Below are 27,249 nucleotides of genomic sequence, written 5' to 3' on the forward strand. Positions count from 1 at the left end.
CGGGTAGGGTAGGGTTGAGCCGAAAAAATGAGCCTACCCGACTAGTTCGGGTTGAGAAAATTTTGAACCGCGACACTCTCTTAAATCTACAAACCCGCGACGTTTCGGGTGACCTCGGGTAGGGTAGGGTTACTCGGGTTGGTGAAAGCAGATAACTAATAAAAAAACAACTAGAATATTTCAATTAGATTGGTAACCTTCTAACATGCAAAATAGTCCATATAAAATAAACAGTTTAATTCAGAATAAATAAACCATATAAAGATAAACAGTCCATATAAAAATAGTCGCAAAATAGGACATGAAATAAAAGTTAGTCCACTCCAAACTGTTTAATCCATAATAATAGCATCTTCATTCCCAACTTGCCCCTCATGTGTTGCAACAGAAGTTGACAAATCTTGAGAAGAAAACATAACAAAAAAAATCATCAGAATCAAGTTTAGAACAACAAAATAAACAACAAGGAGATGAAATAAAATAAAATAAAAAAGAGTAAAATGTAAAAAGATTACCTGACTCAATATCTTCATATTCATTAAAGACTTGCAGTTTCAGCAGAAGACTTGCAAGTGCTTTCAGAAGTTTTGATGATAAATTTTTCCATCTAGCACGCAAGTAACCTAAAAAATAGATAACATATCACATTTTCAACGTCTAGTGAAAAGCCAACATATCACATATAAAAGCAACTTGTTCCTAACAGATTGTTCCTAACATATCACATATAAAAGCAAACATATCACATATCAACTAGTCTCCTTCTAAACTTGTTCCTAACAGATTGTTTGTGCATATTACATATATATATATATAATATAAATATATATATATATATGTTCCATTGTTCACGGGAAAGCAACTTAAACTGTATTTCAACATTGAAGAAAGCAAGCAACACATGAATTCCAAACCGTTCTCTAACCTTTCTGTTTTCAATTGCTTTCTCTTCTTCCTGAATTCCAAACCAGAAACCAAAATCTTCAAAGTCTTCACTCTTCTTCAATCTTCCTCAGCTGGAAACAAACAAGCAGAAATAAAAAGATCCACTCACGAGCAGAGCCAGAAACAAACAAGCAGAAACAAAACCAGGCAATCAAAAACAGAAAACTCTAAGATTTATTAGATTTCAAGACATAATCAGCATTCAAAGTTAGGCTTTCATACAAATAAAAAAATTTAAAACGACAACAAAACTAAACCGGTGATAACACAACAAGATTGCTTTTATTTCTTTCTCATGCTAAAAACGACAACAAAACTAAACCTTCTTTCTCATGGACGACTGAAATGTTGGAATTCCAAACCGGTGATAACACAACAAAGTTTATTTTTTTTCTCATGCTTTTATTTCAGATTTGTGTTAATGTTGGTTTGGAGTCCAACACACATACGGTGAAAAAACAAAAAAAACACGCAGATTGATCAACGTTGACAATCCAAAAAAACACATACGGTGACAATCCAGTGATAAGTTGATAACACACATCAATCAAGAAAAAAAAAACTTACGGTGAAAAAAACTGGAAGATTGAGGCGACTCTCAGGCTTGGGAGGCGAGCGAAGGAAGCTTGAAGTGAAATCGGAGTGGACTCACGGCAGGGGACTGGGAGTCAGCGGTGCGTGCGATTGCGAAGGCTGGGACTGGCGGCGGGGACTGTTGACTGGGAGGCTGGGACTGGCGGCGGCGAGTGGCGACTGGGTGGGTGGGAGGAAGGAAAAATGAAACTGAAGAAGAGTGAAAGAAGTCTGGGGGATTAGGGTTACTCTGAGTAATGCACTTTACCGTGTCTCTGACTCTCACTCACACGACAAAGACAAACGAGTAACGACACAAGTCACAGACTTTCATTAGTCATTAAACGGCCAGGTCGGGGCAACTTGGGTGAGCAGTTGCCCCACCCGCGGCCCAACCCGCAAATTGCGGGTTGGGCCTATTATAATCCAAAAAATTAAAAAAAAAAATTAACCCAACATTTTCGGGTAGGCTCGGGTAGGCTCGGGCGGGTTTGTTGGGTTCGGGTTCAATTCTTACACCCCTAACTATGACTGACGATCATAATTCTATGACCGCCCATCATGCAGGCTCGCTCATAGTGTTATGACTAATGGCCGGTCATAAGGCAGTCACAGTACTATGACTGACGGTCATAATGTTATGATCGTAGGCTCATCAGTCAGGTAGTCACACTATGAGCTTGCCTGCCTGATGGTCGGTCATAGTACTATGACCGCACACTGTGCCTGTCTTATGGCCGGTCATAATACAATTACCAACCGGTCATAACACAATTACCGACCAGTCATAATGATATGACCAATCATCAGGCAGAGTCACAGACCAAATAAGGAGCACAATGACAATCACAAATTTCAAATAACTGATCTAATCTGCTTTTATCTCCTCCTCCAAAGCCTTTCTTTTCTTCTAAGATGACAAAAAATGGTAAAAGAAAAAAAAACAATAAATACCTAAGAAAAAAAACAAATAAGCAAGAAAAGCCAACAAAGTTTTCACCTTTGTCTCAAAATCTGCCATTGACCTCGTCTGTTTCGTGGTTAATTTCTCCGGCGAAGAGGGTGAGGTTTCCTCGGTTCGTTCTTCTCCGACGAAGAGGCTTAGGCGTTGATTTTTCCGGTGAAGGTTCGTCGGTTCTCGTCGCGTGATTGCGTGGGTTCTCGCTGTCGTGGATTCGTCAGTGCTCAAGGTGGTAGACGGTGGTAGTCCTTGGGGTTTCTTGTTCTCTATGCACACCCACATTCTTTCTCCTCCTCCTCTATCTACTTTGAATATTTGAATTATAAAAGGTTTCAAAGTATATTCAAGGCTTCAAAAATGAAATGGGGCACAATTGTCATTTTAACTCAAGTAAAAACGGCCTAGTCTCACTTTTACTGATATGGCAATACTAATTGTGAAAGTATACAAAAGTGATGTTAAAATTAATAATAATTTATCTAGAAGTGCTATTATTAAAATTAACCTAAAAAAAATTAAAATTAAATGAGTTTTTAACTAAAAAAAACTTAAGTAGAGATATTTTTGGAAGAGATTATTTTAAACAAAAGAAAGTGAGAAAAAGAAAGAAAATGAACCGCGAAAGAGTATTAGCAAAAAAACAAAAAAGACAATAGATAAAAGAAAAAATAGAAAAAAAAGAAAAAAAGTTAAAAAAAAAAAAAAGACAAAACTATAAGTAGCCTAACACGTGACCTCCTTTATTTTTATACATGTTAGATTAGATTAGATAAATTAGATGTGTATATATAAATATAAATATAGACATATAAATAAATGTATAGTTATATAGATAAATATATATGTATATTTATATTTATATATTATACGTATAGATTAACAAAATAAAAAAAAAGATTTTAATAGAGACAAATTAGATAAAAAGTTAAACTTTTTTGAAGGAATAAAAAATTAATTTGTGATTATATAAGAAATAAAAAGATGCTTAAATAGCCATGTATTAAAAAATAGGACAAATAGAGCAAAAACAAATGACAAATTTAAATATAAGAAGATATATATATATATATATATATTAGAATATACATATACGAAAGTTAAAGCAAAATGAATGATGATTTCAATGAAAAATAACCCATAAGAGTGTGGCTTTAGGTGAGAGAAAAATAAGAAAAAAATTAAAATAAGTTTTCCTAAAAAAAAAAAAGAAAGAAGTCTTTACGCCAGCAGACTCAAAGCCACAAGCAAAATAAATAAAAAAAAATGCAGAGCACAAAAGTGCACAACCCACCCCTATTAACTTAACTTTGTTTTTTTCTTCACCCACTCAAGTCACAATTAAGTTATATTATTATAATATTTTATCTCATAAAAATTCAAAATTTAACTTTTTTACTATAGAGATCGTTTATTTTATATACTCAAATTCAAATTATCAATTTTATTACAGTGTTTTCCTCTTATAAAAAAATAAATTTCAAACGTCAAAATCAAAAATTATAATTTAAATATACATTTTAAATAGATTTTATGTGTTTTTCTCTCACATACACTTTCTTAACCCATCCTCCATATGATGGCATCATCAATGCAGAAAAAAAATAACTTAAAAAATAAAGCAAAAAAAGAAGAAGAAGAAGAAGAAGAAGAGGAACCAGAAGCGCCATGTGGATGCATGTGGAAAGAGGGTTTTGCCTCTTCTATTATCCCATTTAGTTCGCTGATTCGAGTTTTTAATTTGAGTTTAGATGTGACTTTAAGTGAGAGCTTTTTACTGTGGCAAAAAAGTTAGATGTGATTGTTTGTGAGAGCTTTTTACTGTAAAAAAACTCAAATTCTAAACTCGAATCAACGAAATAAACGGGGGCTATATTTGTTAGATTAGATTGATTAGATAATATAGATTATTAAAGAGTTTCACTTGATTTTTATTATTAAATTGGGTAAAAATCGCATCAAATTAAAAAATTATACAAAATAAACAGTTTTTAATATTTAACGGCTGAAAAGTAAAGAACTATCAATAATTCTTTTTTTTCTAATCCTATAAAAAAAACTCCCTTACTATTATATATATTTTTCTTGCGTATTTAATTAAAGGAAGGGATCTCCGGTATGCTAACATACTGATAAGTCATGTTTTTTATCTGTTAGACCTGCGTAAAATCACGTGAAAATTAAAAAGTACGCAGATTCAACGGTTAGAAAAACTTAACCTACTGATACACTAAGCATACCAAAAATCTCTTTTTTTTTATCCACGCGTATTTACTTTCAAAATTAAATAAATTGTTTCTCTTTTGTAGGTTCAAATGTGGTTGTGGAAAATTCGGATTCCCTTAAAGAAAAAAAAAAAAAAAAAAAAAAAAGATAACTTAATTCTAACTTCTAAATAATTTTTCTCACTAGTAAAAAAAGGTTAAAAAACTAGAAAGTTCTTTGAAAGGGAAGGAAAATAAAAATATATATTTTTTGGGTAGTAAGGGAATAAATATACTTTATAAAACTCAATTTTGAATCAAATTCATACAAAAGAAAAATTGATTTTATAAGTACCTACTAAATTACGCTTATTAATTCAACATGCATACTAATACTAAATTTTTAAAAGGATTCATACTCTTCAACTTTATAAAATTGTTCAAAACTTTTCTTTTGTCTATATCCTTCTGTTAATATTACAAACAGATCTAGACCAAATGAGTGTTTTAAGCAATATAGTTGAGGGGTGAGATGAAAACCTTAAAATTCACTAAGGGCCCGTTCACTTCGTGCATTACACTCAAATAAAGTGAACTCGAGTTTATTTTTGGGCTGAAATAAGCGTTCGCTTACCCAAACTTGAATTTAAAATTCGAGTAATAACTCGAGTAGGTAAACTTCACCGTCCCCTCAAACTCCCATTACTCGAGTTATTTTCTACAGTGCTCTTCTGACATTTCTCTTCCCGTTGGATTCCTGCTGCCTCACGAGAAAGCTCTGCCTGCTCTGCAAAAAGCTTGCAGATTCTCCTCAATGAGACCAACGATTAATCAATCCACTATGAAATCGCTTGGACCGCTGCACACCATTCCCACAAGCGTGTTCTTCTTGGACTGCTGTGAAATCGCTTCATCCACCAAACTCACCCACGGTGAAGTTGCTCGCAGGTACATCCCATATAAACCCAGCCCAAATCGGCAATATTGGTGAATCCCGATCCCTATATTCCTTTGTTGCCTTCTCCTTCAGTGATTCAACACGGGAGAAATTGATCCCACGCGAGTGAGCCGGCTTCCTCCGTTGGCCGTGCTCCTGCGTCGATGTAGCGCCAAACGCCGTCTCCGACCTCCGAAGCGTGCTCCTAGAAATAGAGCTTTCTGTTGTCGGTGCCGGTATCCATCTCTTCACCGACGTCCATCACAGTCGCGTTTGGGGGTTGTCGAAGCAGATCAACCATTGTCCTCTTTCGGATCAAACACGGTAAGACCTTTTCTTTGACTGATTTACACTTCCATTGCCTCTGCATATGCCAGTGGATGATTACACTGCTAAATCTGAACATTGTCGTTTTTATTGGATTTCTTTTATTTGGATGTCGTTTACACTGAAGTTTAGCATGTTCATTTTAAATTCATTTCATGAAGTTGTATGATTGCCGTTGCATACTTTTCTATAGTTGTTTGAGTTATTAGAAGCTCTTCATACGCTAGTTTTGACAATTTCACTAAATACAATGGTATGAAGCATGTTTTGTTGTTTGAATACTTAGGCAAATCTGAGATGCAAATTTCCTTCCCGACATACAGTAGTTACTTGCTATAAGACATATGTTTACCAACAACTTACACAGAAACAGAAGTTTGATGGATGAAAACTAGAATGAAATGTGTTATTAAAGGCCCAACAATGTGTTATTTTGTGATACATTGATAAAGAAATGTGTTTACTCCTGATGTGACAAGCTTTGGTGAGAGATTTCCTGAGAGATTGTTATCACTAAGACCCAGAAACCTCAGCCTCTTTGATTCTGATATGGACTCTGGAATCTCTCCTATACGGCCTGTGTTGGAGAGATCCAATATGACTAATTTCTCCACCTTTTCCCACTCTAGGCTCATTAAGTCCCCACCAATTGGGTGATTGTCGTTATTTTTAATTTGAAAACCTTTAACATATGCTAATAATACATTTTCTTTCATTCTTCAATTCTCAGAAATCTTGCAGCGGGCAATAAGATTGTTGGCTATTAGATCACGTGCAGTGCTTATTGTTTCACTTCCAAATGTTTGTCCATTTTATTTATATATAATAATACAATAATTAGTTAATTTTATATAACTCGTTTGCCTACCTTGTTGTCGTATTGGCTGTCCTGTGGCCGTGTTTAGCTTATTGCCTCCCTTGTTGTTGTATTGTCTATCCTGTTGCCGTTTATACCTAAGCTTATTACCTACCCTGTTGTCGTACTGGAGTTATCTTATCACTATTATTTGTTGAATATGTAGATTGCAAGAATTACATGGAACAAGTGCTATCTTCTGATTTGGTGCCCATGGGGAACGGCATTAGGCATTGTTTGATGTCCTTTACTGTCATAAGCCAAGTTTGTTGCATTGTTTTGTGCCTCTGCCTAAACCCGGTGGATGATTACACTGCCAACTCCACCCATTCGTCGTTTTCATTGTGTCTCCCTTACTTGGATGTCGTTTACACTAAAGTGGACAGCATATTCATTTTAAATTCTTGAAATGAAGTTGTGTAATGCCTCTGCATAATGTTGTGTAGGTGTTTAAGCTGCCTCACGTCAAATGTTTGCAAGAGTATTTAACATTGGCTTATGTAGGTCCAGAAAATGAAGATAAATCCAATGCAATATCTTGTGTAAGTGGTGAGTTTAGTTGTGTGCAAGTGAACACATAACTAAGTTTTAAATGTCACATCAATCTCTTACTAAACACTTAACTCAAAATTCACATTACAACTCTAATTAAAAATAACTCAAGTTCACTTTTCTTACTCAAATCATAAAATTTGAGTTAATGAAGTGAACGGGTCCTAAATATCTAAAACTTGGGTACGCGATTAATTTTAAGAATATTTATGGAGTTAATAAAAAAAATATGATAAAATAAATTGTGTTTTTTTAGAAAATAAATTTAATATTGTTTAGTTCATGCATTTAAAACTTAAAATTTTATGGGAAAAACACGATAGTAAAACAGTTTAACCCTTTCAACAAAAAAAAAAAAAAAAATTTAAACCGTGGCTGATACACGAAACAAACAACCAAGATGATGGGGAAAAACAAAAAAAACAAACAAAAAGTGAAACAAAAAATTCTAACGAACGAGGGAAGAAAGCGAGGGAAGTGACGAAAGCAAAAGACCAAACAAGTCAAACTTTTTTTTTTCCTTTAGCTTTAATTTTTTTTTTCTTAAAAAAAATTATCTTTTAGATTCCATCGATTTCGGAATTGGGATCGCCATTTTTGTGGGTGACTTTACTTCCTGCTTTCTCTCCTTCACTCTCTCCTCACAGAAGAGAGAGAAAGAAAGAGAGAGAGAGGTCGAAAATGGCGGAGCTGAGGAGCGAGAGTGAGAGCAGGAGGCATGAACAGAGGCGAGTTGGACTGTTATACGACCAGAGGATGTGTAAGCATCACACGCCTGACGGTGAATACCATCCCGAAAACCCTAATCGCGTCAGAGCCATTTGGAAGAAGCTTCACAGCGCTGGTGTGCCTCAAAGGTAACGCAATTTCCGATGTCTGATACTTGTTTTTTGAGTTGACTTGATGCTGTTTGGATTCCGGGAAAATTGCGGGGAAGGAAGAAAAAGAAAATTAAAAAATTGGTTCTTTAAGCTCAGTTACGCAAGTTCAATTTCATGTTAACGGAATTTTGAAATTTCTGAGCAGTTTTCTGGGTTTTTCGTCTGTAATTTTATGTGTGTGGATCATTGATCATGCGAAGAATGATTTTCTTCTTTTGCTTTTGTATTTTGTTCTGATTTTGAATTTTGGTGGTTTATTTTCTCTTTCCAGGTGTGTTCTTTTGGATGCCAAAGAGGCTGAAGATAAACATATTCTGCTAGTTCACTCCCAAGATCATGTGCAGTTGATTAAGAATATAAGTTCCAAACAGTTTGATTCACAAAGAGCCAAGATTGCATCGAAATATGATTCCATATATTTCAACCAAGGATCATCTGAAGCTGCTTATCTTGCTGCGGGGTCTGTAATGGAGGTAACAATTTTGAGAGATTTTTGGTAGCTTTGGCATTTTCTTGCTTTTCGACAGTGCTTTAAGATTTTTTTTCGTTTTATTAGCATAATCCTATATTCTGCCAAATGTATGTTGAGTAAAAAAAAAATCCCCTTTTATCATGTAAACTCTCAAATTTCAATGTTGTTATTGTTGTTGTTGTTGTTGTTGTTTTTCCCCCCTCTCTCTGTCCTTTCTGTAAGCTAAGACATGTCTAACGTTGCTGATCATTTGAGTGGAACACTGGTTCTTATCTTTAATTTTTACCGTCTGTGAACTTTCTGGAAATCAACCAGTCATTTGTCTTATTTCTTCTTAATTTTGGAATCACTTGAAAATCTGAATTAGGACCATGGAGTTGCAAGTTACAACCTTATTTCAACTTTCAGAAATTCTATTGCATATGAAGCCACTTTCCCATTGTCAAAAGTTTATATATATGTATATGTATACAATTTGAATTAGCGAGTCTTATTATTGATGTTTTGAGACATAGGTTACTGAAAAAGTTGCCAAAGGAGAATTGGATTCTGCTGTTGCTATTGTCAGACCTCCCGGGCATCACGCTGAGAGAGATGAACCGATGGGTTTTTGTCTATACAACAATGTGGCTGTTGCAGCAAGTTTCCTGCTTGCATTTTTCCACTAATTCAGTGATACGTATTACATATTTGCCAATTTATCTGTCTTTTTGTTTGGTCTCTTTTTCTGCTGACCACCTGTCTTATTTGACAGCCGGAACTGGGTGTTAAGAAAATTTTGATCGTCGATTGGGATGTCCATCATGGTAATGCTACTCAAAAGATGTTCTGGGACGATCCTCATGTTTTGTTTTTCTCTGTTCATAGGTATGTTTCAAATTTACCTTATAACCAATCTTTCCATACATCTGGCCTATAGTGTATTGCATACACAAAATTTAACTGTGGTCTCCTTGTAAAAGTCTTAATTAGATATGCATAAGCACTCAAGTATTCTCTCCAAGAATGTAACGTTGCATTAAGCTGTTCTATGTGCTTATAAGGAATGAGCGAGTGATATTTAGCAACTTGCAGTTGATTCCTTTGTCCCATTTCCATAAATGCTTCCTTTCGGAAGATTTTGCAACATAAATATCTGTTTGTCGCTTAAAATCACTGGACTCTAGCCGTGATCATGTGGAGCTCTCTGGTTTTCTGTAGGCACGAGTTTGGGAGTTTTTATCCGGCTACTGATGATGGGTTTTATACAATGGTTGGTGAAGGACCGGGTGCAGGATATAATATAAATGTCCCTTGGGAGAATGCTCAGTGTGGGGATGCTGATTATCTTGCAGTTTGGGACCATATTTTGGTTCCTGTTGCCAAAGAATTTAGCCCTGACATCATTATAGTCTCTGCTGGATTTGATGCAGGTTGGTCATTTAACCTTATATGTTGAAAAATTTGTTTATACTTTTTTGAATTCTTTCATCATTCATGTTGATATGGGTTTTTATTATTTCTTCATAACTACCAAATTTTTGGTGCCAACTCATAAGTCAGAAGTTAGTTTAGTATCTCTTTTTCACCACCTCTTTTGATCTATTGCTTGGAACAGCTATCAACGATCCCCTAGGAGGTTGTCGTGTCACGCCATATGGATACTCAGTTATGCTTAAGAAGGTACGCCATGTGGATACTCAGTTATGCTTAAGAAGGTAAGTGATAGGTTCCTAGTAGTTTAGTAGGAAATTATCAAACAAAATGAAGGAAATAACCAGAAGAAGGGTCTGGTTCCTGTTATTGTTATTGATATTGGAAGTGACTACAAATTGAAAGACGGAAGGGAATTCAAGGACCCCTCCTAACCTCCTCCAGACTCAATGGTTCACAATACAATTCTTGATGCCCCACTCTCAAATCCCCCCTCCTATTTATTCTACTTTCTCCCCATAACAGACTCTCGGGATCCTCACATAACCGAATCCTACAATTGTAACAAACTTCCCTACAGCCCTTCCAAGTCCATTCCCGAAACTACCCTTGCTCATTCCTTGCCAGGCCTTGACCATCCTTCCTCCTCCTAGCATATACAAACTTAAGGGGTGGAGGCCCAACATTACCCCCCTTCTGAAGTGCAACCTTGTCCCCAAGGTTGAAAGTCGGGAATTGCTCTGTGATCGTGGCCAGGGGTTCCCACGTAGCATCCCACACTGGTAAACCCGCCCATTGTACTAATACCTCAAGCACTTGACTGCCTCCAATACTGATGGTGCGAGAATCCAAAACCGCAGCCGGTTGCACAAGGAGCTCCAAGTCTTCAGTCAACTGTGCAGGCAGGGGCTGCCCCTGATCAGGAAGTCCGCGGAAAGCCTTCAACTGGGACACATGGAATATCGTATGTATCTTGGCGGTCACCGGCAAGTCAAGGTGGTAAGCGACCTGCCCTACACGCTCAAGGATTGGAAATGGCCCATAAAAACGGGGACTGAGCTTCTCATTGACCCTCCGAGCCAAGGATTTCATAAAGGGCGAAGCTTCAATAGCACCATGTCACCAGGTGAGAATTGGGCCTCCCTACGGTGTCTGTCCGCGAACTTCTTCATGCTGTGCTGAGCCAACGGAAGGTGATGCTTGAGTGTGTCCAACATTTGGTTGCGATGCTGGAGCTGCACCACAACCGCATTGATTGCTGTCGAACCATCTACGAAGCGGTATAGGGCAGGGGGGTCACGACCGTACACCACTTGAAAGGGGGAGCGTTTAATGGAAGCATTATACGTCGTGTTGAACCAATACTCCGCCCATGGTAAGATGGCGAACCACTGCCGCGGCTTGTCGCACGCAAAACAACGAAGATATGTTTCCAAACAATGGTTGGTAACTTCTGTTTGGCCATTCGTCTGCGGGTGGTACGCGGTGCTTGGATGCAATTTAGTCCCCTGCAACTTAAACAATTCCCGCTAGAAGAGACTCATGAAAACAGAGTCTCGATCACTTACAATGGAGCGGGAAAAACCATGTAGACGCACTATGTCCCGGAGGAACAAGGTGGCAACCTGTGTAGCCGAATAAGGATGTGCCAACGGACAAAAATGCGCGTACTTGGAAAGTCTATCTACCACCACGAATATGGTATCCATACCTTTGGATTTGGGGAGTCTGCCGATGAAATCCATAGATATGTCTTCCCAAATCTGTTGTGGGATGGGCAGCGGCTGCAATAACCCAGCGGGTGATAAGGCTTCTGTTTTGGCGTGTTGGCAGGTAGAGCAATGTGAGACATAGTCCTTGATAGTCTTCTTCATCCCCTTCCAAAAGAAAACCGTTGAAATCTGCTTATAGGTATGCAAAAACCCTGAGTGGCCGCCTGTAACAAAGTCATGAAAATCGTGCAGGATGCGCGAGACCCAACTGGAGGATGGCGGTATCACGACACAGCCTCGAAAGAACAGTAAGTCCCGGCGGATGTCGTAGCCTTCTCTGAGTGGTTGGCCTTGGAGGGCTCTCGCTATGGTATCCATGCACTCAGAGTCGGCGCGCTGCTCCTTTATAAGGCCCTCGGAGTCCACCTGGTGATTGATAGACAAAGCCGAGAATGTAGCAGAAGTTTCGCTTCCCCGCCGTGTAATGCATCAGCCACTTTGTTGGAAGCCCCTTGCTTGTATTGCACTTCGAAGTCATATCCTAATAACTTGACTATTAGCCGGAGGTGCTCTGGTGGCAGGATGCGTTGATCCAACAAAAACCGCAAACTTTGCTGGTCCGACCGAACCACAAAGTGCCTGCCCAGGAGGTAGTGACGCCATTTTTGTACTATGAGCACTATGGCGAGAAGCTCGCGCTCATACACTGAGGTCAACCGCGAACTGGCCGACAACACCTTGCTGAAGTAAGCAATTGGTATCCCTTCCTGTATAAGAACAGCCCCAACGCCTACACCCGACGCGTCTGTCTCGAGGACAAACGACTTGGTGAAAACTAGCATGGCTAGCACTGGCAGCTCTGTCATCGCCTTCTTCAGTTGGAGGAAAGCCATTTCTGCTAGGTCCGACCAATGGAATGTCCCCTTTTTGAGTAACTCAGTAAGAGGTCGTGCTATGGAACTGTACCCCTGCACGAATCGCCTGTAGTAGCCGGTAGGCCCAGGAAACCACGAAGTTCGCGAATGTTTCGCGGAGATGGCCATGTCAACATTGCCTCGACTTTGGAGGGATCAGTGGAAACCCCCCTGCTAAGATCACGTGGCCAAGTGGTAGGCCCAGGAAACCACGAAGTTCGCGAATGTTTCGCGGAGATGGCCATGTCAACATTGCCTTGACTTTGGAGGGATCAGTGGAAACCCCCCTGCTAAGATCACGTGGCCAAGGTATTCTACTTGTTTCTGACCAAAAGTGCACTTTTTATAATTGGCAACTAACTTCTCTTGTTATAACACTGCCATCACTTGTCGCAAATGGTCATAATGGGCCTCCCATGATTGGCTGTACACGAGAATATCATCAAAAAAGACCAAAACAAATTTATAAAGGTAAGGGCGAAATACCGATTTCATCAAGGACTGGAACGTGGCGGGAGCGTTGGTCAAGCGAAAAGGCATGACGAGAAATTCGTAGTGCCCCTCGTGAGTTCGAAATGCTGTTTTCTCAACATCACTCTCCCGGACCTTGATTTGGTGGTAACCTGCGGTTAAGTCCAGCTTGGAAAATACCGTAGCTCCATGTAGCTCATCCAATAGTTCGTCAATGACAGGGATCGAAAATTTGTCAAGCACTGTCAACTGATTCAGTGCTCGATAGTCAACGCAGAACCGCCAACTGTAACTAACAGAACTGGGCTGGAATAAGGACTGCAGCTAGGTCTAATTATGCCCGAGATCAACATGTCCAAGACCTGCCTCTCGATTTCCGCCTTCTGTATGTGAGGGTACCTATATGGCCTAATGTTCGGGGGAGAAGCACCCCCCTGCAGGACGATTCTATGCTCTCTTGCCTGTCGAGGGGGCAAACCCTTAGGTGTGTCAAAAACCTCGTTGAACTCGTGGATGAGGTTCTCATAATTCGCATCTAAGGGAAGCATTGCCGAGTCTGGTGTTCCAGCCTCCACTGAACAGAGCTCCAGCAGTACTCCCATTTTCCCCAGGCTCCACGAACGAGTCAAGGAACGGAAACTAACCGGGGAGCAGCTTAAGGAAGGGTCCCCTGTCCAACTGATCCATTCCCCATCCTTCTGGAACTTCATAGTGAACTTCGCCCAATCTGCCCGCACCCCAAAGTCTTGAGCCATGTAAGCCCCAGCACCAAGTCCGCACTTCCTAGTTCAAACGGAAAAAAATCCTCGACGACCCACTGGCCTTGGATGAGTACTCGCACCCCTTGGTAGATTCCATTCTGCTGGAAACTCATCCCATTTTCCACCTGGATCTTGTGCTGGATTGACGAATTGGCGGGAATAGCAAGATCCTGTACCAGACGGGCCGAAATGAAGCTGTGAGACGCCCCGCTGTCCACCAGCATGATGACTTCCCGTTCGCCGATCGTCCCCCGCAGTTTCATAGTCTTCGCAGTCGCGAACCCCCGAATCGAGTTTAGCGACAAGGCTGCAGTTTCCTCTACCGCCTCTTCTTCCTCTTCCGCCGTCGCCGCCCTTTCCTCCCGGTGACCCTCCTCTCGTCCAGAGTCATCTTCGGCGACAAGCAATACCTGTAATTGTTGGAGTTTGCAACGGTGCCCTGGATTGAATTTTTCATCGCACCTGAAACACAGCCTGCGCGCACGCTTCTGTTGGACCTCTTCCAAGGAAAGCCGCCGGAAAGCTGGACTGCCGCTGACCGTCAGGTTGGCGGCCCTATTGGAGGATCTCAGATTCTTGGCGTTGGGTTAATCTCTTGCTGTGTTTGGGATCGAAGAGAGCTCTCGGTGGGTTCAGAATAATTAGGGCAGCCATTATAACCCGAAAAAAATCCAAACGGGTGCTCCGACCCGCCCGAGTCCTCCGGATCCGATCCACCGCTTCCAGCCTGTCCTCCTCCTGTTGAGCCAAATCCATGGCTTCTATCAAATTACTGGGTCGGTGCATCTTGACTTCCGCCCGTATGTCCTCCCTCAGAACATTCAGGAAAGCACTCCTAAACACTTTCTTGAGAATTTCCTGCAGGGTCGCCGCCAGCGTCTCGAACTCTTCCCGGTACTCCGCCACCCGACCACCTTGCCGGAGCGCCATCAGCTTCTCTGTTGGGTCTCTCTCGCGCGACCTGCTAAAACAGTGGAGGATGGCCTCCCGCAAATCCCGCCAATCCACAAACGGTTCCTGAGCATCAAGCCACTGGTACCATCCCAAGGCTTTTCCCTCCATACAAACCGACGCCGCCAGTACCATGTCGCCCTCATCTACGTCGTTTATAGTGAAGTAGCGTTCGGCCCTGAACACCCATCCATGAGGATCTTCTCCATGAAACAACGGTAATTCCAATTTCTTCCCTGTGTTCTCCTCATGCTCACGGTCTCGCCGGTGATCCGTAGCGAGGGGGCCCGTCCCTTCCTCTGGCCGGTTCCCTCTGCGGGGGACTGAGCCTTCCCGGTACTGATCGTACCGGTTCCCTTCTTGGCGGAGTGTGGCCATCCCGTGCTCGCCTCGGGGGGGAGTGGTCTTCCCCGGGTCAGTGTGGCGGTGGGGGTTGAGCGCGCGCCTGCCTCACCAGGAACTCTTCCAGCCTCGTGATCGTCCCTTGGATCCCTTCGATCTGGGCTCCCATCGTGGCCACACTTCCCTGCATCTCACCCATTCGCGCTCCCAGAGATTCAACCTCCCCCTGCAAACTAGGCATCAGCTCCATGCTGTCCCCGATCTCCTGTAGGGTATCCTGAAAACTATTCAACCTCCTCTCCACGGAGGCCACTCGGTCCGCCTGGTTCGCCATGGATCGTATGGCTCTGATACCAATTTGATAGGTTCCTAGTAGTTCAGTAGGAATTATCAAACAAAATGAAGGAAATAACCAGAAGAAGGGTCTGGTTCCTGTTATTGATATTGGGAGTGACTACAAATTGAAAGACGGAAGGGAATTCGAGGACCCCTCCAAACCTCCTACAGACTCAATGGTTCACAATACAATTCTCGATGCCCCACTTTCTAATCCCCCCTCCTATTTATTCTACTTTCTCCCCATAACAGACTCTCGGGATCCCCACATAACCGAATCCCACAATCGTAACAAACTTCCCTCCAGCCCTTCCAAGTCCATTCCCGAAACTACCCTTGCTCATTCCTTGCCAGGCCCTGACCATCCTTCTTCGTCCTCCTAGCATATACAAACTTAAGGGGTGGAGGCCTAACAGTAAGGCGTTTATTAAATTATTTTCTTATCTTTTTTATGTTCTTTTATTATGCTGTAACCTTTATTGTTGAATGATAATATGTTGCAATGCAAGGTTAACCGCTCTAACCGGGTACCATTTTAGATATTGAACTGCCTGTTTTCTAATTTTTGTGTTACTAGATTGTTATGGTGTTTTGATAAAACATAACCTTTATCGAAGAATGATGATATGTCGTGTTCTAAATTCTAATCTTTAAACTTAGTGCCTATATAGATTGCAAATAACCTATTTTTGTTTCTCTGGACTGCGTCTTATTAATGGTTTGAATTGATTTTCAGCATCAATTATAATATTTTTGCTTTTCAACTTTTTTTTCTTCAGTTGATGGATTTTGCCCATGGAAAAATTGTACTAGCTTTGGAAGGAGGATACAATCTTGAGTCTATAACAAATTCAATGCTTGCTTGTGTTGAAGTGCTGCTAGAAGATAAGCCAATTCTTGGATCTTCAGGGGCATATCCATTTGAATCTACATGGCGTGTAATACAAGCGGTAAAATAACACTCTGAAGTTCCCTTGTTCCTTTTATTTTTTTCATTTTGGGGGAGGAGGATGGGATATGTTGAAGGGAGTGCGTATGATATTTTTTCAGCTGGTTTATTTTAATTATTTTCATTTCTATATCAAGAAAAAAAAAATTTCACTATAGCAAATATGATCCACTTTGCAGGTTCGCAAGGAATTAAGTGCTTTCTGGCCAACTCTTGCCGAGGGACTGCCAGAGAAATTACTCGATCAAAAAGCACCCACAATTCCTGTATCTTCTTTTCTCCCGCTCTCTTTTCAATAAGAGATAAAATACACGTTTTATTCTGACTTCTGAGCGTTGAAACTAGAAAAGTTGCCTTTTAACATGTTGGAACACCGAGCATGTAGAATTGTTTTCGTAGTTGCCAGATTATGATTTATGAGTTTGTTTAGTTGGCAAGATAATTGATTTCTGGCCTCAGCATACAGAATTTCCTTTACCATGTCGTTGTGCACTTTCTTATTTGGTGTCTTCCTTGGAGCTTTCTTGGCTTCTATAACTAATCTTTGAGTTGTTGGTTCAGGAATTGCTAAAATTCAGACTGAAACTTTGACGCCTGTACTTTGCAAAAGATTAGTATGGAAGCATCTAATCTAATTGTAATTTAAAATAAAAACATGAAAGATCACATGTCACTATCAACAAGTCTAGGTGTCTTCAAGTCCCAGTTTTATTTATCCTTTGCTTAACTTATTTTCCTTTGCTTAATTTATTTTCCTTTATCTATTAGTGTTATTATTTTTTGGATTAAGAGCATTCCTTTACTTCTCTTGACCGCCATGCGCTCTTCTACTATTGTTGATCTCTTCATTATAGCATGTTCTAATCTCAAGCTCCGATTCTGATGTGGAGGATAATGAACGCCCGAATGGTGTATCAGAAAATTATGAAGAGATTTTTCAGGATGTTATAGAACCCCTTTCGAAATTGAAAGTTAATGAAGGTATATAGATTTTAGGGCCAAAGTGATAATATGAGAGTGCCTATTTAGAAAATTATTTGATTTTTTGCTATAAGTAAGATGACATCTGTAACTGTTTGCAGGTCAAGTGGATAGCAATACTAACGCCTGGAGATCAGAGCTTTCCAAAATTGATGTCTGGTATGCCTCTTTTGGATCGAATATGTGGCAACCAAGATTCCTGTGCTATATTCAAGGTGGACAGGTAAAGCTTGAGTTAAAAATGCGAACAAATGTATGATAATGCTATTTCGTAGGTTTCTATAATCTAAACCAACATTTTGGTGTGCGTCATATTTCAATACAATCACAATTGATATTCAAGTATTTTTATCGCCTCTCTCTCCATTACCTGCTCACGACTTTTTGACATTTTCAAAATGATTCTCAGGTGGAAGGTATGCAAAAGGCATGTTCTGGCTCAGAAGATAAAACGCCGCCAAAGGAAATGACGGGGAAGTCTTTCCCTCATCGGTTATTCTTTGGCCGTGAATTTACACAAACATGGGGTGCTGGCGCGGTAGCTTTTCTCAATCCTGAAACTAACAACCAAGAAAAAGTTTACATGTGCCTGTACAGAATTACGTATGTCATCTTTTGTAGCTCCCTTTTCTTGGGTGTCCCATTCTTTAGGGCGCGTTTGGAACTCGTTCCAAAATGATGTTTTTTGTATGAAAATGAAAATGAAAACGTTTTCAATCTCAGACAGAAATCATTTTTGAAAATGTGTTTGGTAGTTTTATCAAGAGATTGTTTTCAGTATAAAAAAACCCATTAATGTCTCTCTCTCTCTACTCGAGAGAGGAGAAAACGGAAACAAAAAATGAAAAACGACTAAAAGTCGTTTTTCATTTATCTCATTTTACACTAAACCAAAAAATCGTTTTCATTTTTGTTTTTTGTCTTTATTGCGCCAAACGCCGTTTTGAAAACGTTTTCATTTTTTCTTTCTCGAAAAATGTAAAAAATAAAAACGAGATCAATTCCAAACACAGTCTTAACTTTTTTCCATTCTTTAACTTTTTTGCAGATAATGTCGGTTCCTATGACTTATCATCTTGCTTATTTGTTCTTGTGTCTTGATTTTATTAGACTTGAGCAGTTCAACGATGTTCTGCTTCAGGAGAATACTCGAAGTGCTGCGATCAGTTCTCCTTTTGATCTGACTGCTTTAGACTCATTCACAAGTGGAGAGTCAAATTCTGTGGAGGTTAACTTGGAGGTATTTCATGTTTCTGACACATTCTTTTGTTTTAGGATAGAGCGATTTAAACTCTCGATAGTCCTATGTTTTGAACTATTAACTGTTTTCTAGGCTGGAGCTATCAATCACTCGACCACCTCTTCAAAAGAAAATTCCTACTTTCATTTTATGTACGCCCACCAAATAGACATAGCAATACAAATTAATGCCATTACTATTTTGTATTAAGATATATAAAGTATGAATTGTCACGCCCCGAAACAGGGGTTAGTGACGTGGAGGCTCGTTTAGAAGTTAAACATGATTAAGGGAGTAATTAAGCATTTGAAAATATGAAAATCAATCCCAAAAGTAAAACATTAAGAAAATTTCCAAACAAGCCCCCACATTTTGATGAAATTTGTTTTCGAGAAAGTGATGGGAATTTTCACAACTTTTTGATAAAACACGTAACTGAGCCTCTGGCATCATTCAGGGTTTTCCCCACAGGATATTTCATATTGTACATACATGAACATGTAAAGAAACAGTTATAGACATCAACCAGTCTAGAAATGTTTAAGGTTTACAATCTGAGAATATACAATCCTTACATTATAACAAGTCCGGGTTGGTTGCAATGTCTTCACTTGAACCTCTTATACAAAGATTTCTGGCAGTAGCAACTTACTCAGCTACTCAGCACTACCTCTAGCGTCGTCTAGGGTTAAATACATTAAAACAAAAGAAAAATGAGCGGAATGCCAGTAGGATATATTTTAGAAAACTTTAAATAAATAGAAATGCACAGTCCTAACACATCAGTCGGAACTAAACATCATTTTTCTGAAAAGAAAATATAAACTTAAATTCTAGATTACAGGCATCAACAAGTAATTTATACCTATCATAAATTACTTACACAATCAAAAACACAAGCTTCATCACCACCGTAGTGGCATATATGAGTTTCAAGTCCTGCCCCTAAGGATATGATCTCCATATCTTGAATTTTAGGCCATCAGCAAGCTTATTAGTTCGCATGATATCTTATCTTTAAGAAAATATCTATTAAAATTTAAAATCAGTTCATTATGAGTGCAATAGCAATAATCATGTTATTGTCTTAAACTACTTTTCTTTATCAAACATGTTTTATCTTTAAAAACATTTATATAGACCAAAACACTTTAAAACAAACTAACAAGGATTTGGACAAGAATATCCTACCTCTCTGGTATAGTTCTACAGCTAGCTCCTTGTCGTCCTAGCCCGACTTCGTTCGAAGCTCAACCTTTGCCTTTCTGCAATTTCCGCTATTAAAATAATGTTCTAGGATTCAGACTTCATCATCAAAACAAGTCAAACTTAATAATGTATAATTGTATCATACGTGTGCCTTTACTTAAAATCAAAGTTCATAAACAATTTCATATTTCAAATCATGATTCTTTGAGAATTGGAACCCACACAAGAAAATGGGATAGGACAAGGATCAATGTGACTAATCCACTCACTTTGAGTTCTCAAATAAAGTTAGGTTGGTTCTATATTGAATTTCGGGATCAAAATAGGGTTTTTAAGCATTTTTTGGTCGAATCATGTGTGCACTGGTCGACCGGTGACAGAGAAATGTAACTCTACCGGTCGGCCGGTGGAGTGGTGGCCGGTTGGGGAGTAGACATGCTAAAGAAAATGGTTGATCCGCAAGGAAAAACTCCAAAACCTGCAAATCCAAGTTCAATTTCGAGATATTTCAAAGGAAAATTATCAAATCCAAGTTCCAATCAACAAATTGAGTTCAAAGAACCAAACTCCCCAAATCTCATCATGATTTTAACCAAAATGCATTCAAAATTTCAAACTTAAACTAAGTTTTCACCAACTAAACCCAAATCAAGTTCCGTCAAAGGTAAGTTCCGAATTCAAGAGTAGTTTTTCAAGGAATTTACCTCAAATTCTTCATTTGATGTTAAAAACTCATTAAAGTTTCCCTTTGGTTTAACTCTTGGTCAAGAACTCGCTTGGAGACAAATTTTGAGAGGAGAGAGACGAGAGAGAGTGAAACGAGAGAGAGAGAGAGCAGGGAGAGAGAGTGTGCTAAGAGAATAGAGAGAGATCTGAGAGAGTAACGAGAGAAGCAGAAAAAAAAAAAGGAGAGAAAAAGAAAATAAAAGAAATAAAAGGATAAACATCGAAAGATATTTAGAAAAATAGATCAAAAAATGTGTCTCCACACACTTCTGAGGTAGAAATATAAATACTAAAAATGTTTAAAATCCTTAGAATTATTTAAACTTGGATATTAGAAAATATTCAATGAACATAATTAATTAAATAAACCAAATTTGACACATTAATAAATCACAATTAACATAATTAAACATGTTTAATTCTTTGAAGTGTTATAAATGTACAAGTCTGCCTTTTGTCAAATTGTATATAGATGCATTATCTAGCATTCCCCTTTTTTAAGAAATAAGAATGATGCATTGTAAAATCCACACAAAAAAAAAAAAAAAAGCTACTGATTATGGCATAGGGGTTTAAATTTAGTTGTATCTTCCATGCAGAGGGGTTGGTACCGTAACGTTGTTTACTTGGGAAAGGAGCATGATATACCCATACTCACAATGACGTAAGTGTTTTAGCATCAAAATACTTTTACCCACTTTTTTCTTTTCCATTTTCTTCTTTTTTATGGAGTAATTTTAAGAATCTCGAATTCTTGTTCTCTTTCAATTATTCTCCTGCAGGTGTTCAAATTCTGAAATTGAGGGCTTTAAATCCGGAGAGCTTCCGTTGCGAGCTCCGTCAGAGAGGTATGCCAAGACATTGGTAAGGGGTCTGGTAGAAGGAAAACAGCTTTCAGAAGCAGAGGCTATGGCATACATACAGGAAGCTTCTACCAAGCCACTGTGATTGCAAACCTCTTATTCTTGTATATACATCTATTTAACACATTATTGCAGCAATTATTTGTCAATATTATTCTTGGTTCTGAGTTCCGAAGGCAGAGCCTTTGGGGAATGCATTGCTTTAGGACGTGTGGTTGATTCCTAGGAAACTTGTGGTGTGTTGAATATGTGAATTTAATGGGATTCGAATTGCTATAATTTTTGTCTCGAGTTTTTGCCTTTTAATTTATCTGATTTAGAGATTAGAAAAGATGGGTTAATACTAAAGAATACCCACATATATTTTGGCAAGAGGGAGTGAATTCAGGAAATCAAACACCTCTCTTGTATATAAAAAACTACCAAAATGACAGGATAAAACCATTCTAATAAAGATGAAGCTTATTTTGATGCATTCCATAAAGCTTAAAATCTTCGAAAGTTCCAACCATGAAAGTTTGTTCAGACCAGGCAAATATAGGAAAGAGCTTTATTACAATTATTTGAGTTCAACCTTCCAAAACTTTCTTAATCATAAAAATTACGAAGTATAATTCCTCTTCCATCTACTAATTATTCTTGTAATTTATAGTTCCCAAATAAAAATGAAAGAATAATTTGAACTAAAAAAATGGACGCTCAGCTTTATAATACACTCCGCAACTGTGTTCTCATCGGCATTTTAGTGTAGCGTGTCCAGTGTCAGTCAAATGCTTATGTAATTTATTCCTGCCATGAAAAAACAGAATAAATTCAAGTGATCTAAATATAGGTTACAGCTGATAATAAAAGGATGAAAAAAGAACGCAACATAAATTTCTTACTTTGATTCAAACTCTTCTCCGCATTTCTCGCATGCATTGCTTGAATTCTTTGATGTTGCCTGATTTCACATGCACCAATTATCATCACAAATTATAAAGCAAAGAACATTAACGGAGAAGCAAAATTCTGTGAGATACCTTTGCTTTCTTTCCTCTGGATGAGTTTTTGGATTTGGCATTTGTATCATTCTTTGCCTTGCCCTTTTTGTCAACATGTTGATTTGAACTCTTCTTGTTATCTGCTAACAAGTCATCTTCTTTGCCATTACTTTCATTTTCCGCAACAGAACGAGAAGATGACTCCTCCTGGTGGTGTAAATTCTCATCTCCATTACTTTCCTTGCTCTTCTCACTTCTACTTACTCCAGCCTCCTCACCATTCTTTCCACTCCTCTCTTTTCTTGCTCTCCGATTCCGCCTCGTGGTCTTCCGTTTATTGTAGTCCATAAAATCATCATCATCATCATCATTATCATCATTCTCAACATGCACATTGATCGAATTCAAAGTCCCATTAGTCTCTGGCAACGAACCATTCTTTTTCCTGTTCCTGCGTCTGCCCAGCATTGCTTCGAGAACACCAATTTCATCATCAACAGTGTCGTCATCGCCATTATCGGCATTTTCACCGTCCTCATCATCTTCAGCATCAAAACCAACTTTCTCGCCATCCTCATCAACCCCATTTGCGGCACCAACTTCACCAAACTCATCATCATCCCCATTGCTTAACTCAACCTCTTCTTCTTCACCAATCCGAAATCCATCTCTCATTTTCTCCTCCAATTCCTCCACCTCGCCATCTTTCTCATCTCCATCTTCTCCTTCCAAATCATCTTCAAACTCTTCATCCCCAACCGACTCCCTAAACTCCGCAACCTTCTCGCGGTGCTTTTTCGACTGCTCGTGGTTCTTCCATTGCTTCTCGCTCTTAAACTTCTTCCCACACACCACACAATACAATTCCTTCTTCTCCTCCACTTCCTCAACCACATTCTCCTCCTCCTCCGCTTCCTCCTCTTCTCCGATTCTCGACCACTCCGGCTCCTCGTACGCCATGGCCCGTTCCAACCTCTCTCTCTCCATTTTATTCTTCCTCTCTCTCTCCTCCTCCCTCCTCTTCTCCATCCCCAAATTCTTCTTTACCGCCATATCAATCACTCTCTTATCCCTCTTCTTCACAAACTCCGCCAACCCCCGAACCGTCTCGTTGTACTCCCGCCTCGCCTTCTTCCTAAGCTTCTTGTTCTCCTCCTCCATAACCCTCCTCGACTTCCGGTTCACGCCGGCCATGGCATCGTACTGATCAACCCAGCAGAAATCCATCACCGTCGAAAACCCGAGCCAATAGCCATAAAACGCCGTTACCTGAGTGTACGGACTCTCCAAATTCCCCATTGCCGGAGCTTCCCTCACGGCGTCCAACCCTAACCCTAGCTTCGACGCAAAACTGAGCTCGTTCGCATAAATCTTACTGAAAACATCCGAATAAACCTTGTAGAATCCCTTCCCGGTGTCGGAGTAGCCGGAGAAGACGGAGTTGGAGAAGAACGAGAAGAGGTTGGGGATGACCGAGTCGGGAACCGAGTCCGCCGAGTTAGGATCGGCGAAGAGGATCTGAGAGCGGTGAGAGTCGTACCATGCGCGCTCCTTGGGATCGGAGAGGACCTCATAGGCCTGAGAGAGCTCCTGGAACCTGGCGGTGGCTTCGGACTGGGAGAGTCCGGATTGGACGAGCTTGTCGGGGTGGAGCTGGAGAGCGAGCTTCTTGTAGGCCGACCGGATCTCGTCGGCGGTGGATTCTCGCCGGAGACCGAGGACCTCGTAGTGGCACCGCCTTCCCGACGCCGCCGCCATTGATGAAGCTTGAATTCTCTCTCTCTCTTCTCTGTTTTTCTCACTACGCGGTAACGACGAAGAAGTGGGAAATAAAAAGGAAAAAAGACGAAAATAAAATTTATTTAATTTTGAGAATACGTAAACGAAGCTTACTTTACGAACACCCAACATTTTTTTTTATATGGAAAAAAAAGAATAGGCGGGTGTATTTATAGCGTAATATAAGGTTGGGACGGAAATAAGAATTTTATTAGAACTCTAAGAAAAAAAAATTTAGAAATAAACTTATTTTTGTTTTTTGGGGTTCCCCAATAGTTCTAATTCTTTTACGTAAAAAAACATAATAGGCTGATATATTTTTTTAGGAAATAATCCTAAAAGTAAAATACGAATTTATCTTTGTAAAAAACCAATTTTGACATAATAAAGGATATAAAGGTGGTTTTGGGGCATGTTGGTCTTATAAAGAGGTATTTAGAAACTAGTTTCAATACAATTCAAAATAAAATTTAAGCACATGAATATATACACTCTGGTCAGGTACTTGTATAATCATGTATAAATTGTATATATTTATACGTAAATCATGTATATTTATATGTAAATTATGTATATTTATATGTAAAGTCGTGTGTATTTAACATGAAATACAATAAATCAGTCAATATACATATTTTCATGCTATGTGTTCACTAATTGCTATAAAAAAAACATGTTTTGAGGATTAATATACATTGTCATTTTTTATAATTTAACATACACGATTTATATATAAATATACACGATTTACATGTAAATATACACGATTGTACAATTATACAAGTGCAATATAAATATACACAACTTACCTGTAAATATACACACTTCATACAAAAATGTACAAGTACCGTTCTGATCCAAGTGCCTAATCAGAGACTTTGCATATATATATATATATATATATAACTATATTATATATATACACACACTACACATATTTTTGAATAATATAACTTGTATAAATATGTAAACCTACTAATCAAACAGACTCGTAGTTTGATTTCATATGACACAAATGAAAGTTAATAATTATTAGGAGTGCAAATTCGATTTTATAGTGGAAGTTGTATCAAATCAATCACTAAACTATGAGTGTTTTAACTTTAAAGTTAGTCTACATGCTTAATAAGTGAAAGAAAATTGAGAAACATCTTAATGATCACGAAGTCAAATGACATGTAGTAAAATAAGATAAGAATTGAGTATAATAGATACGTGAGCGCTGAATATAAGTTGTACGGACTAAACTAAGAAAAGTGTGTCAAAATTAATCATTCTAATTAAATTAATGTGTTGAAACGTGTGTTTGGTAAGGGAATTCGTACCCTGATTCGAATCATGGTTCATGGTTCGCTACAGTTTTTTCTCACACTAAAAATACACGTAAATCGAAAATGATTTTAATCTCATGATTTTAATCCATGAACCAAACGTCTCATAAATATCACTTGAAAAATGATTCTAATCTCATGATTTTAATCCATGAACCAAACGTCTCATAAATATCACTTGCTTATGCACCATTCTAAACTGTTTTTTTTTCCTAAAACTTATTTTTTTTTATCTTAAAAAAAGATTTAATTTTTCAAAAGGGAATATATTTTAAAGTATGAAAAGGCAATATAAATACCAATCTACAAACATAACCCTTACTACTGGAAACACAATAGCGGCAAACAATTCATTTCATTTAGAGCCCGTTTGGTTGGAGGATTCGTTCTCTGATTCGAATCATAGTTCATGATTCGCTACAGTATTTTCTCTCACAAAAAACACACGTAAATAAAAAATAGTTATAATTCATGAACCAAACGGGATCTTAGTAAACTCGAATTAATGTGTATCATATTGTACAATGGAAAACACCCAAAAAAGTACACAAAAGATTGAGCACATACATGGTTTTTTAATAGATCCGCTACAATTGACAGGAAAGTCCGATCAACCAATGTTGAACAATTCATAGTATTAAGGCCACGCAAAATCGAATAAAGAATAGATCTCGCGAACGAAAAGTCAATCAAATATTAAACAAACAAGACAATAAGAGAAACTAATGAAGGTAAGAAACAATGTTATTACTAATGAAAGATTTAAAAATCTACAAACTTGAACATCAAAACACTAAGGAGATAAATTTTTGAAGTTGTAAAACAGGTGTCAATGTGTTGCATCCAATCATAAAATATAGCAATGGTTTTAAGTAGATATTGTAAAACCTCATGCCAATAAACTGAAATTAAAGATTCATCTAAGCCGTTTCCGAGTGAAAATTTAGTAAGCAATCGAGATATACAATTTGTGTGTGCATTAAGTCAAGAAATATGGTTTCATGTATTGAAGAAAAAAATCACAGGGTGTAGGAATGAGAAGCGGAAATGTTCGATGTAAAATAATTTTACATAAATTCATTACAAGTGTGGTCTATATTAAAAGATGTGGAATCCGTTGCATCAAAAGTTTCAAAGACCTAAAAAAGAAGAGTTCGAAAACAAGTGCAATATTACAACACTAGTGAGGTAATTGATATAAATCACATAACCGTTGGAGACATATTGTTACACAAAAACTTACATCCAAACTATTTTAATTAAAGTAACATTTACAAGAACACAATTGCTCAAAATGAATTTAGAGTTTTTAATATATATAAGTCTCGTTCATTTTATCGATTTGAGTTTTTAATTTTAAATTTTTACAGTTAAAAACTCTTAGAAAATGTCATATCTAACTTTTTTTATTACAGTTAAAAATTTTTAAAAAATGTCACATCTCAACTCTTATAATGATCGAAGCCTATTCACCTAACCACTGATAACCTACAGGTCTAAGATATTTTAAAATTTGTAGCCTGTCATTATTTTCTGACCTTTCATATATAATCAACCGGCTCAAATTTACCTGTGAGGCAAAT

The 27,249-nt window shown here is 38.4% G+C and overlaps 2 protein-coding genes across 2 annotated transcripts; one reads left to right on the plus strand and one right to left on the minus strand.

Moving 5' to 3' along the window:
• Nucleotides 1-7,876: 7,876 nt before the first annotated feature.
• On the plus strand, nucleotides 7,877-21,869 carry LOC21384697 (histone deacetylase 5). Its single transcript, XM_010096152.2, has 14 exons — nucleotides 7,877-8,209; nucleotides 8,505-8,706; nucleotides 9,221-9,358; nucleotides 9,460-9,572; nucleotides 9,906-10,117; nucleotides 10,303-10,367; nucleotides 16,385-16,555; nucleotides 16,734-16,820; nucleotides 17,409-17,535; nucleotides 17,637-17,758; nucleotides 17,945-18,138; nucleotides 18,646-18,775; nucleotides 21,310-21,374; nucleotides 21,493-21,869. Exons 1-14 carry the CDS (start codon nucleotides 8,034-8,036, stop codon nucleotides 21,656-21,658), a joined length of 1,968 nt encoding a protein of 655 aa, XP_010094454.2. The 5' UTR covers nucleotides 7,877-8,033; the 3' UTR covers nucleotides 21,659-21,869.
• A 198-nt stretch (nucleotides 21,870-22,067) lies between these two features.
• On the minus strand, nucleotides 22,068-24,452 carry LOC21384698 (DNAJ protein JJJ1 homolog). The gene is made up of 3 exons (XM_010096153.2): nucleotides 22,596-24,452; nucleotides 22,458-22,516; nucleotides 22,068-22,362 (listed from the first exon to the last, which is right to left on the minus strand). Exons 1-3 carry the CDS (start codon nucleotides 24,312-24,314, stop codon nucleotides 22,305-22,307), a joined length of 1,836 nt encoding a protein of 611 aa, XP_010094455.1. The 5' UTR covers nucleotides 24,315-24,452; the 3' UTR covers nucleotides 22,068-22,304.
• Nucleotides 24,453-27,249: the final 2,797 nt, after the last annotated feature.

Source organism: Morus notabilis, unplaced genomic scaffold (genome assembly GCF_000414095.1).
Source record: "Morus notabilis unplaced genomic scaffold, ASM41409v2 Scaffold1459, whole genome shotgun sequence".
Classification (NCBI taxonomy): Eukaryota; Viridiplantae; Streptophyta; class Magnoliopsida; order Rosales; family Moraceae; genus Morus; species Morus notabilis.

Bases quoted from the DNA above. Each gene is read 5' to 3' on its own strand.
- LOC21384697 (XM_010096152.2), top strand. From the start codon at position 8,034: ATGGCGGAGCTGAGGAGCGAGAGTGAGAGCAGGAGGCATGAACAGAGG. The intron at 8,707-9,220 runs GTAACAATTTTG...TTTGAGACATAG, and splicing joins CTGCGGGGTCTGTAATGGAG to GTTACTGAAAAAGTTGCCAA. The intron at 10,368-16,384 runs GTACGCCATGTG...TTTTTTCTTCAG, and splicing joins ACTCAGTTATGCTTAAGAAG to TTGATGGATTTTGCCCATGG.
- LOC21384698 (XM_010096153.2), bottom strand. From the start codon at position 24,314: ATGGCGGCGGCGTCGGGAAGGCGGTGCCACTACGAGGTCCTCGGTCTC. The intron at 22,517-22,595 runs GTATCTCACAGA...ATGTGAAATCAG, and splicing joins CCAGAGGAAAGAAAGCAAAG to GCAACATCAAAGAATTCAAG. The intron at 22,363-22,457 runs GTAAGAAATTTA...TTTTCATGGCAG, and splicing joins GGAGAAGAGTTTGAATCAAA to GAATAAATTACATAAGCATT.